General features: G+C 52.7%; 1 protein-coding gene across 2 annotated transcripts in view; it reads right to left on the bottom strand.

Moving 5' to 3' along the window:
• Positions 1 to 2,262: 2,262 nt before the first annotated feature.
• The window catches only part of Hivep3 (HIVEP zinc finger 3), a 311,747-nt gene continuing 301,904 nt past the window's right edge, over positions 2,263 to 12,105 (bottom strand). The window contains exons 7-9 of one of the 2 annotated variants that reach the window (XM_051188659.1): positions 8,568 to 8,654; positions 4,259 to 5,151; positions 2,263 to 3,285 (exon numbers count right to left, since the gene is read on the bottom strand). In XM_051188659.1, the coding sequence (XP_051044616.1) occupies positions 2,509 to 3,285; positions 4,259 to 5,151; positions 8,568 to 8,654 (1,757 nt within the window). In that variant the 3' untranslated portion in view covers positions 2,263 to 2,508. The remainder of the gene's footprint in view (positions 3,286 to 4,258; positions 5,152 to 8,567; positions 8,655 to 12,105) is intronic. The other variant, XM_051188660.1, reaches the window with a different exon arrangement.

The raw sequence follows: 12,105 nt of genomic DNA, 5'->3' as shown, positions 1-12,105 counted from the left end.
GGTGTGTGCAGCCTGGGGCCATGTGCTTGGGGGTTGGTGGAGAGAGTTTTAACAGGTTTAGATCTGTGCCTGGTAGTGGTATCCATGGAAGCCCTCTGGGCATCTGTGTGGGGCACTAGTCACCAGGCTAAAGTCTATCTGTGTATTCTACCCCTGTCACCTAGAGACAAGTCTCCAATTCCTAACTTTGTCATCTCCCATTTCCCTGAGTTGGCTGGGCCCAGTAACTGGGGACTCTCCACTCTGTGACCACACACCATGTCTGCCACTAGACTGCCAAGGAAGAGGAATGAGAGAGAGAAAAGGAGAGAGGGAGAGAAAGAGAGAGAGAGAGAGCTGAGTCAGGAGAATAAACCCAGGAGATATTGAGTATAGAATGAAGTGGAGAGAGGTGGCTATCTCAAGGTCAGGAGCTGAAGCCTGCAGTCTGTAGCCAGGAGATCTTGCTAGGAAGCCATCAAGCCTGGGTTGAGGTGATGTTCTTTGTCTAACTCCTTACCTCAGCCCTTAGTATCTCCAATCTGTGAGGATTAGGGCTGAGGGGCAGACGGAAGGAAAGCTGTGACCTCCAGCTTGGGTTGACTGGAACTCAGGCTTTTACCCTCTTCCTACCAGTGACCCAGGTGGGCTTGACAGCTTGTCCCAGGTATGCTTACAGAATGTCAAGTGTCTGGAGGCTGTCAGTTTGATACTCATGACACCCTGCAGCACAGCACATGGCACAGGAGTCCCTGCCCTAAGACTCTTACTTTTTTTTTTCTTTTTTCTTTGAGACAGGGTTTCTCTGTAGCTTTGGAGGCTGTCCTGGAACTAGCTCTATAGACCAGGCTGGTCTCAAACTCACAGAGATCTGCCTGCTTCTGCCACCCGAGTGCTGGGATTAAAGGCGTGCACCACCAAGGCCCAGCTCTTACTTTTTAAGTATTGGGTCAGGCAAAGAGGACAAACAGGTGATTGGCCTGGGCACTGGGCCTGTGGTTGGCTGATTTGCCCATCCAGCAAAGACCACACACGTATGGGCACAAATTGTGGGGGGGAGTGAGGGGGCGGCCTACCATGGTGAGCTCACAGCCTTGTCTGTATCTTCTTAAATAACCACCTCAGCATTCAGTCTTCCCATGAGCCTTCACCACCCTGCCTGGTGTCCAGGAATAGGCCCGTGCTTTGAATACTGTGATAGCAATATCCAGCATTGCTGGAACATGCTTTGTGATTGATTTGGGGACAAGACTGTCAGAGGGGCCCCTTCACCACAGTCCCTTTTCTCTCTTTGGAGAATGCAAAGAGCATTTCTGTAATGTCTTTGAAGCAGTGACTATAATTTCTTTTTTCATTCAATGGGTCGTTCTATATTTCACCCCAGGATTTAATTTTTTTGGTCCTATTACTTTTTCTTTTTTCAAAGCAGGGTTTAGCCTTGGGAACTGGAGAAAATAATCAAATGACTTGGGACAATTCAGAAATCGTCCAAGTCGAGAGAAGGGAATCTGAAGAGGTTGGAAAAAGTACCAAACACCATCTTTGGTTTCTATGTGTGTGTCTATGTGCTTACAGGTAATCCAGCCATGAAGGAGATGCCTGCCAGACTTTGTTTCTTGGGGACAGAGGTGAAGCAGAATCCAAATCCCAGGCTCAGAACAGGTTTGGACTAGGAATATCTCTAGTCTTGCCAGGGTCCCTTCATCCTCAGGTATTTCTAAACATAAAGGAGCCAGTGTATGGTCAGGCCCAGGAGGCAAAGACCTATAGGTATGTAGGAGAAACCTGGACTCCTGTATCAGTCCTGGGGGATGGTGGAGTATAGAGGGAGATGATGAGCCCAGAGTCCACACTACATCCCCCTCATGCTATTATTCTGTACTGAGATGCTAGCAAAAAGCAGCCTCTTGTTCTGATTCTTACAAAACATAAGAGAAGATAATGTTCTTAGGGTGAGAAGTGGTGGGGTTGGTTTCTGCTTGTATTGGTGTTTTTTCTATCTCTGGGGGGTTCCGGTCACTCTGCAGAGAGGAGTGGTTATTAGCTGTGTATATACATGGAAATCTTAGGCATCTCTCTCCAGGAGTGCTTGCCTTTGAGTTTAATTATACCTCCCCCCTCCCTTTTTCTTCTTCCCCTCAGTGCACTGTAACTTCTCATGGGCCTTGAGTGGGATAGTTGCCAGTGTGGAGTGTGGTGGTGGAGTTGAGGCCCCTCCTACAGCCCTGTCCCCAAAGCACAGACTAGTCACAGCTGCAAGCTCCTCAGGGGTATTTTGTTTTGTTTTGTTTTTTTTATGGATGTGTGTGATTTGTGTTGTTTCTTTTCAAGCAACAAAAGGTCTAGAAAAAGGCACAGATAACTGCATATGTGGAACAATATAACAGATAGGTCTGAGCAGGAGCTGAGTGGACTGATGGACAGATGGACAGATGGGAGAGGACGCCCCTGGGAGCAAGGTGACTCCAGGAAGTTGGCTGGGAATGTCTGTCGCTGAACACTGGAAGCCAGATGAAGTGGCTGGAGAGGCTAAGTGCTTGGGGGGCCACTGTCTTTGGGCAGGAATAGAGGTGTCCTGGGCTCCCCACTATGTAAGAGCTCAGGGGAGCCTTGACAGGTCCTGGGTTCCCCAGAAAGGTTCCTGCTCCGGGCTGGGAAGTGCATGGAGGCCTCTGCCAGGCAGTCCATGGAGCTGCTGCGGTCCATTGGTGGAAAGCTTGAGGCCTTGCGGTTAGCCAGTGTGTGTGGTGACTCCAAGAGGGCACTCCAGGATGGTGCTACCTGGTGGCCCCGGGGCAGCTGTGGGGAACAGGGGCTGTGTGTGCCCAAGGGTTCTGCAGGGGCTTTAGCCCTCTGAGGTTCCCAGTCAGGAGGTCTTCCTGGGCCTCTGCCGGTCCTTTCCTCCTCCAGCTCTGAAGAAAGTGTAAACTTGGAGACCTTGGCCACAGGGGACACTGATGCTGAAGTACTCTCTGTGGTACCCCAGCGGCTGTGCTCCTGGGCCTCTCGGGCTCCGGTTAGGTCACTGCCACACCCCGAGAAGCCACTGACCCAAGCTGCACAGGCCCCTGGCAGCAGAGTGGGGTGGGCTCCTGGCCGGGTCTGTACCATCTGTATCCCACCGATCGGAATGAGGGGGCAGGGGGCGCGGCTCAGGTGCTGGGAGTGCAGAGGCAGGTGGCTGAAGAGGTTCTCCTCACTTCGGCTAGGGAGGTGGCCATGGAAGTCATGAGGGGCAGAGGATGGTCGGGGGAAGAGAGGAACAGGGCCAGCTGAGCAGGATGGACTTCGAGTCTCAGTCTTCTGCTGGGGTCAGAAAACAAGACAGGAGAAGGCAAAGGTTACTTGCTTGGCAGGTGCAGACAGAACTGAGAGGTCTAGAGTCGAAGGCAGGCTGGCCTGGTGGTGAGTGGGACCAGCATCGGGACTCCCATCACAGTGCTCAAGAGCTTCCTATGGGCAACTTAGAAGTACATGTTGGTCCCATAGCTGCAGGAGGGCTCCTGGGTATGGGGGCTCTGTGGTCACCCTGGTCTGCTTTTGCTCTTCTGCCTCCTCCCTTCTTAAAATGGCCTTGACCTAACTTTACCCTCACATATGAATTCCCACCCAGGGATCTCAACCCTCCACCACAGGAATTTTAACGGGACCCCAAATTAACAAGAAAGGTGTTTTGCTCAGTGTTCCCTCAGAAGGGATGCTGTGGGGTCATGACAACACAGTGATAGAAATGCCAACAGGGACAGTGCCAGCACTGGAAGGTGTCAGCCATGGTGGCAGGGCGCTGTGGTACAGACACTGCAATGCATCAGGGCGGGGACAATGTAGAAGACAGGATGTCACCGTGAGCGAGATGCATAGCAGTGGTGAGGTCACGGAGGTGACAGAGGCAACGCTGCTCTTAGCCACTGTGCTGTTGGTTTCCCAGGGGCGGTGTGGACTGTGAAGTCCCGGAAGGACGCTGTGGAGCTGAATTTACTAAAGCGCTGCCATCCGCTCCAAGGACACAAGTGGGCAGGGAAGGGAGGGAGGAATAATGACATGAGTGTTGACACCCACATCCGAAGCTACACTGCTTACTAGGGCTAGAACCCAGAGCCCGTGAGCTCCAGAGCCATGTTTGAGGTATCTGAGGCGCATGGACGTGCAGTAGTAACTGGCACAGAGGGCACCCGAGGCACGTTTGCTACACGATCAGACCGGGGATACCAAGCTGGTGTGATACCGGGGTGTGAATGGGCAGCTCCCGACCCCCAGGAAAGCCATGTTGCGGACTCACCCATGCAGAGCTGCACGTTTCAGGGCTTCTGCTGAGAAGTGTGTGAGGTAGAAGCAGGGGCTGGGGGAGAGCCTGTGGAAGCGGCCCCAAGCCCAGGCTACACTTGCCCACTGAGGGGCTGCAGGGCCCAGCCAGGGCCCACTTCCCTGGCAGCACTGACTGTGGTAGCGACTCAGCCTGACCCAGTGACCATCTCCTGGTGGGTGAATATCTGGGGGCGCCTGTGTCTGTGGCTCTCTTGAGTTCATGGGGCAGAGGTGCCCAAGGGGGCACTTCTCTTCCTATGGGGTGGGGAGTGAGAGGAGACAGCTCCAGTCTTGGAGACCCACAGTGATGAAGGCCTATGTCCCTTCCTGGGCCCATCTGGGCTCCAGGTGTGCTCATGACTGAGGCCTGAGCTTCTTGGGCCGGTGAACATCGCTGGGGAGACGAGTCGTTTTTGCTGAGTGTATGTTTGCGAGTGAGTGAGGGGCGGCTGCCTGCTTCTTTGCTTGGGGACCATGACCTCCTAGGGGACATAGCCTTGGAACTCAGAGCTGAGCTCATGTCTGTCTCCACTGGGGCCAGTCCCAGTTGGGGAAGGCCTGGGGTACCCCGGCTAGGTGTGCAACATCTGGAGCTGCCTTGTGGGACCTCATCAGAGGTGGAAACTGGAGGCTGAGGGCCCTGAATGGGTGAGGAGTCCTCCTGTAGTGTGGGTGACAGGCAGGGTGGAGCTGCCTCTGAGGATGGCCTGGACAGCTCATCCTGGCTATCTTCTTCCTCCTCCTCCTCCTCCTCTTCATCCAGATCTGTGTCGGAGTCAGAATCCTCCAGGTCTGAGAACTGGTGCTCCTCCACGGTCTCGGCGCCCTCCTGCCCCTCTGAGTCCTGGAACAGGTCATCACTGGTTCCTGAGGGGAGAACCGGGGGACTCAAGATTACAGCTGCTTGAGGTTAATCCCTTTCCACCACCTGCCAGCTAGGCATAATGCCACATGGCATACGACCAAGCGACATAGAAGATAGAAGAATGCTCTGTAAATAATAGTGCACAATGACCTCACGCCTCAATGTGAAAGTTCAGTTCTGAAGGCTTTACGTGAATTTATGTAGTTCATCAAAGAATCTTGGGATCACTGGGGAGGTGCTTCTATTCTTACCTTCATGTTGTGGATAAGGAAACTGAGGTAAAGGGGATTAAATAGCCTGCCCAATTAAGGTAGAAGCAGGGCTGGAGCTTCTCTGGTGCAAACAAGACCATTTGCTTTCTTGTTTCTCAGTGTGGGCTCCATCATGAGCCAGTTACAATGCCGTGCCTCAGGCTCTCCTTTTGTCAAACAAATACAGGCCTGGTGCAGAGCAAGGGCCCAAATAATTATAGCCACTATGACCCCATTAATGATGGCATCTATCATTCTGGGATAGGGCATGCTGGCTGGACTAGACGACAGTCACAGCCAGTTAAAACAAACCAGATTTCAGCATGACCAATCTGCCCTACACAACAGCTTTTGGCAAATGGCAGAGTTTGGCCTCTGTGGGTAGATGGGCTACACTGGCCTCAGTCTGCAGGGCAGGACTCACCTCTGTCATTTCTGCCCCATGGATCACTCTGAATGCTAGCTTTCAGGTCTGGCCTCTTACAGGGTCATGGCTTACATCAGCTGGGTTGAAGCTGGGCCACCACGAACAATCTAGACTGAGACATCTCTGAAATCGACAGCCCTCTGCACTCTGGCAGATTACCTGGAGAGTTTGGGTTCTGCTGGCCCCTCACTAGACTGCTGTGACAGGACCAATATGGGCTGGTGACAGGTGGACTAATGTGCTCAGTGTGTCCACTAGCATTATTAGTCACACACACACCAGTACTGCATCTTCTCCAGGCCAGGAAAGGTAGGCCTAGATCCCTAGGGTACCGGCCTTGCCTCTCCACCATGCTCACAGAAAGATAGCATCAGTGTGCTAATGCCTCAGTGGGCGGGTACCAAAGTGGTGATGGGAACATTCATCGGGACAGAAGCAGGAGCTGCCAGGCAATGGGAGGACCACGAGGTCCAGGGCAGCTAAAAGCAACAAGATGAGGGCGTGGGAGATGAAGCAGATAGGGGATGGGGAACAAAGCCTCATGTTGGCTCCACGCCCTTATTTCCCTGACCCTAGGACTTTGGCAGGAGCCCTGAGTGCAGCCTTCAGATTGTACTCAGCCCTGCCCCTCACCCATACATACAGTGAGCCTCAAGCAAAGCACTGAGAAGGCCACAGCCCTACCATCCAGCTATAGCTCCTGGCTGGGTCAGGACTAGTGTTCCGCCTCGTGTTATCACACTACAGTTCAAAATGGCTGTATGCTTCGGGAACCAGGTGTGGCCTGGGTTCGAACCCTTGCCCCATCATCTTCTTGCAGGGTGATGATGGCTACTTTTTGTCCCCTTGGGCTCTACTTCTTCACTAGTACAATGGAGGCCGTAAGAGACTTCACTATCAGCTTCTCCATCTGCCGTTAGCACTGGTGGATGAAGGCTGAAGTACGGTCCTGACTGGGGATGACATCAGGGCCAGCATCTCTTGATGGCCCCCAAAGCCTTCCTAGACGAAGGAGGAAGTGGAGGCCCCAAGGGTAGGGTGCTCTTTTCTGACTTGTGCAAGGATGATGGAAGCCCTCTCCAGGGCACATTACTTCAGGCATTATACATCCAGGTTCCTGAAGGTATCTAAGGGATACCCCTGCCTGCTCAGCCCCTCCCCTTCCTGACGCTCCACTTGGGGCTTTTTTGCCCCTGGAAGGCACCAGACAGAGCCTACGGCTGGGTGCAGTTTCCAAGACTGACCACATGGTGGCAGTAGCTCACAACCTTCTCCTCACCAGCGTGGGAGCTGCGGGCAGCCTGGAGCTTTCCCCTGCTACAGTGCTGCTGCTGCGTGCCTGCCTTGTGTGTTTGGGATGCATCAGTTCTTAATGCCCATCCCTGGGTCTACCTTGGCGCAGAAAGAAACAACTTCACCCTTTTTGTCTACAAAGCTTGGGGTCATCCTGGGTCCCTTTCCTCTCACCCTCTCTTCCTCTAGGATGAAGCAGCAAGATCTATGGGCTCAGCTTCTGATTACATTTAGAATTAGCCCAATTCTCAGTGTGCTGTGCTCACTCAGCCTGTGTTAGTGTGCCTGGCCTGGATCACATCCCTGCACCCCTGCTGGAGGTCCTTGCACACAGCCAAAGGTGGTCGGAGGGCATCTGTAACCCCCCCCCCCAATCTCATTCAAGGATAGAGGACAGGTGACAGCTAAGTTGGCTCCCTGACTCCAGTGCTGGGCTTTACTTTTTCTTTTCTTGAAATGGGGCAAATCAAGTATCTACTGTGTGTTACAGCAACCTCGACAAGACACCATCTGTAACCCTGATGTGCATTCTGACTAGCATGGGGACCATGCATTATAGTTTGTGAAGACAGTGCTTCCTGTTTATTGTTCTAAATACTGATTTAGTCAACGTTAAAGGAAACCCAATTTAAATCGTTATACCGCTCTCCCTCTGTTTAAAAAAAAAAAAATCAAAGCATGACTCTCCTTTCTTCCTTCCCCTTCCCCCTTCCTCCCCTCTCCTCCTGCCACACTAAGTCCTGATCCTGATTTCAGGGCATCCGAAGATACGGTTTGTCACTTCTGGGACCTGCCCGTCCTTCTGCCAAAGCCCCTTTGGCCTCCTGCCTGCCCTCCCTCCTTACTGCTACCCACTTACCCCATGTCTGCTGTAGTTTGCCTCTGGTGTTGGAGGATGGAAGCCAGGTTGTAGTGATGGGACAGGAGTGGGAAGGGATGGGCTCATGGGATCTAGTTTTATCTTTCTCATGGACACTCCCAGCTTACAGACCCATGTGTTAAGCTCATGGCAGAAGAGGCATGAGGGTGGCTATGTGGCTTCTGGCTGAGTGTCTGTCTGCAGAGCCGTCCAGGTTCTGCTAAGACAACTTGGGGCATGTGCTTAGAATGTGCCCGATACACTGGGCACTCAGGGCTGCCTGTAGTTACTCATGAGCTCACATTAGCATTGCCTGAGCTCCCGAAGGTACTGGCATTCTCCTGGAACACTGGCTTATACTGAACTGCATAGTAGCTGGATGTGTGCAACGGGGAGCATTTTATGAATTTAACATTTGCTTCCTAGTTGTTCAGCAAACTAGAGGGGAGGGCATGGAAGGGAGGGAGGGAGAAGAAAGGGAACAGTAGTAGAAATGAGGATGGCTGGAAAGGGGAAAGGTCAGGAGACAGGGAGGGGGAGAGTGGGAAAACAGAGAGGGGCCAGGGAAAGAGGAGGTGTTTACTATACCTTCTTCGGCCTCCAGCTCCTCCAGCACCCCCGTCTCTTGGCACTTTTTGCTGTGGGCTTTCGACTTCATGTGCTTAGTCAGATTCCCTGGAAAGAAATGAGGACAAACTCAGGCCTGGTGGCAGGAAGAGGGCAGAGGAGGCTGGGCACATGGAGGTGGCATGCAGCTGCCAGGTCACAGCTCCTCAGACCAGTTTCAGGGGGTGGGCAGGGGCCAAGGCACCCTCTGCCCCAGTGTCCAGGCCAGACTATGCAGCCAGAACTCCTGCTGGAGGCAAAACACAGGGGCTGGAGTGGAAAGGACATGCAGCTGGGAGGGGACCTGAGATGCTGGTTAAAACACAAAACAAAAGAGAAATTAAAAGACTGCATTTTTTTCCTTCTGCTTCTCTCTTAAGTTTGGGCCCAGGTGCTGGTGGCAGACTCAGAGAAGATAATATGCAATCTATCTATCTATCTATCTATCTATCTATCTATCTATCTATCATCTAATGTGCACTGGTGTTTCACCTGTATATACTCTGTGGGAGGGTGTCGAATCCTCTAGAACTAGAGGTACAGAAAGTTTGTGATGTGATGAGAATCGAACCCAGGTCCTCTGAAAGAGCTGGCAGTACTCTTAACTGCTGAGCCTTCTCTCCAGCCCTGATAATTTGCAATCTTAAATGCTGGAATGACATGGGGTTCTTGTGACTAACTTAATAGGTGGGGACTGCGAAGTCCTTCTGGCTGAGTGTACTTCTAGGTCACCCATATGGTCTAGGTAGAGGGACCAGGGTGTGGTAAGTTGTAGGGATAGTGAGGTATATAGGCAAGGGACATGGGTGCCACAGGCTCTGGGACCCAGGCTGGGATTTTCTTAGGAAAGTCCCTTTTTGGGGCCAGGGCACAATGCAGACAGAGGACTAGCATGCTCTGGGGGCAGGATGGCTAAGGCTCTATGAAGCCCCTGGTGCTGCCCCAAGTTGTAGGCCTGGCCCCACAGGCTGAGGACCCAGAGCTCCTGGGACCAGGGCAACAGCAACAGTATCAGGTTCCCCTTTATGCACACACATCACAGGCTGCAGGGCAATGAGCTTTGTGGACAGTAGGTTCTGGGAGGAGAGGCCATGCTCCCTGTCCCATCCCCAGAGAATGCAGAGACATTGCATGAAGTTCCTTTGGGTTGTGTGCCCTGAGGGTTGTTGTATTTCCACGTGGCTGATCACATAACACGTCAGCAGCTCCCGGGTCAGTGTCTCACAGGCCTTAAGTTGACAAGTTTGAATGGATGGATGGAAAGGTGGTAGAATAGAGAGATGATGTCTCTAGAAAGGAGCGCACGGAGGGATTGGGGGTGAATGAGTGGATAGCTGACTAGAGGGTATGGAGAGAAAGAACAGGAGAGCAGTGATTGATGGATGGGACACTGGATGGGCAGACGAGCAGATGATAGACAGATGGGGTATGTGACTGTTATGAAGAAACATAAAGGGAAGAATGGGTGCAAGCTGGTCCATAGAGAGATAGGAAGATGGACAGCCACATGAAGAGAGGAATGAATGTCCACACACGGGAATGTATGGGAGACCAGTCAGTAGGATAAAAGGAGAATGGGCAGCTGGATGGGTGGGCAGACAAATGGAGATGGGCAGACAAGACAATCTCCGAGAGGTGACATGACAGGGACACTGTTAGATGAGTAGACAGGAGAGGGGGCTAATAGGAGGAAAGACGGACAGACAGGTGAGCATGGGGAGAGCTCGAGGCTGAACCCGAGGGGCATCATCACTCAGAAGTTTCAGGGTTTGCTGAGGCTGCTGGGGAAGCATAAGTGAAGATTCCCCAGGTTGGGTGAACGTGGTGGTGGCTGGGACTAGAGAGGAGCCAGCTTCTTCCATACCCATCATTCCCGGTCTACCCCGCCCACCTTGGGCCTTCCTCCTGCATCTGGACAGAGACCTCCCAATTCAGTCTCATGCCCTTCATGTTCACTGAGTAGAACAGGCAGGAGGTAAGACAAGAGAATTGTGGACCAGAGACCTCAACTGTCCAGAGGTTCCAGCCCTTGGGTCCCTCCTCTGAGTACCCTAGGTCACAGAGGACATGAGAGCTGCTCACACTGGTGTCATTTATCAATTTTACCTGGAATATTTAGATTTCTATTCACAGAGAAAGGCGCCTCAGACAAAAGTGATGGATGGAACTTCACAGACCATGTCGTTCAGACCCCATTATGCTTACTCCCTCTACTTCTGACCTAGCTCTGGGCTCAGGTGCTGATGACATCACTGGGCAAGATTCTTGGCTGTCCTGGGTGCTGGCAGGGCTCCTGTAGACCAGTATGGTGAAGCAATTGGCCTAGAGTCAGTGTTGGCTAGTGTTGAGCCCTGGCTAGACTCAGGGCTTGGAACCCTCTGATCTGGCTGGCCTTGCAGTGGGAAAATGGATGTAGGTGGTTTTGTAGCTGGATGGCCTGGCGCAGGGTGTAGGGTGGGTTGGGCACTGTACTGCTATTTATGTGCTTTTGAGCCAGATTTCTCAGTGTTCCTCACCTTGTGGGGTCCCAGTTTCTGTAGATGTAAAGTAATAACCCACCTCGTGGGAACACTGGGAAGAGCATAAGACAAAGCACGTGAGAGCAGAGTATGGCTGTCACAGAGCAGAAGCACCGCCCATGACAGTGTCTTCTATTTAACATTGTGTATGCCGTGCAACCCAGGGCCTTGTGAATGGTAGGCAATCACTCTACCAAGAGCTATCTCTCTGGCTCGGACTCTGCCAGGATCTGTGCTGGATGAGAAGGGGGCCAATAATCAGGATGCTGTCACCCTTCAGTAGGGACCTCAGAGGCTCTCAGAAGAGGTGGGAGGGAGCCCACACTCAAGAGACCCATCCTTCCTCTGTCAACATCCTGTAGAGGCTATAAAGAGGAGGCTTGCTCAGCCAAGGTTTTCCCAGTCAACCCTGCCCCCATGGACAGCCCAGCCTGGCATCTGGGAGTGGAGGAGGGGTGAGTGGCTGGGAGAGCAGGCTTTCTGGAAGAGGCGCTGATGCCAGTAAGAGCAGAAGACAATCAGCTTGTCCCCTGGGCTGAACAAGGGCCTGCCCTCTAGGCGATCGGTGCAAGGGCCTGTCCAAGGCTCAGCCATTCGGTGGCCTCTAGGAAGAATCTAAGCAGAGGAAAGGGACCCTCTAGGGCTAGCCTGCTACCTCTTCCTGCCCCACCACAGAGACCCTTCTCCAGTAGTTGCCAGAGGCCAAATTCTGCTACTTTAGTGTGTAACAGACATAGAGACAAGACACAGACAGGCAGACAGAGACAGACAAGAAGGGTCTCCTGACTCAGACACAGCCAGACGATGCAGACAAGGCCGTGAGGTCTGCCATGCCCAGTCTCAGTGTCCATGTATCCTGGATGGAGACACAACTCAAGAGCAAGACCCGGCTAGCAGGCAGACAGACAGATCCTAGAGGAGAGGAGAGGCTCATATTGTCAGAACTGACCGTCAATGGGGCAGCAGAGACAGGGCTGCAAGGAAAGCCTCCTGTTCCCCCT

The sequence above is a fragment of the Phodopus roborovskii genome, unplaced genomic scaffold (genome assembly GCF_943737965.1).
Source record: "Phodopus roborovskii unplaced genomic scaffold, PHOROB, whole genome shotgun sequence".
Taxonomy (NCBI): Eukaryota; Metazoa; Chordata; class Mammalia; order Rodentia; family Cricetidae; genus Phodopus; species Phodopus roborovskii.
The sequence above is the reverse complement of the archived record's forward strand: the minus strand, read 5'-3'. Positions and strand labels throughout refer to the sequence as shown.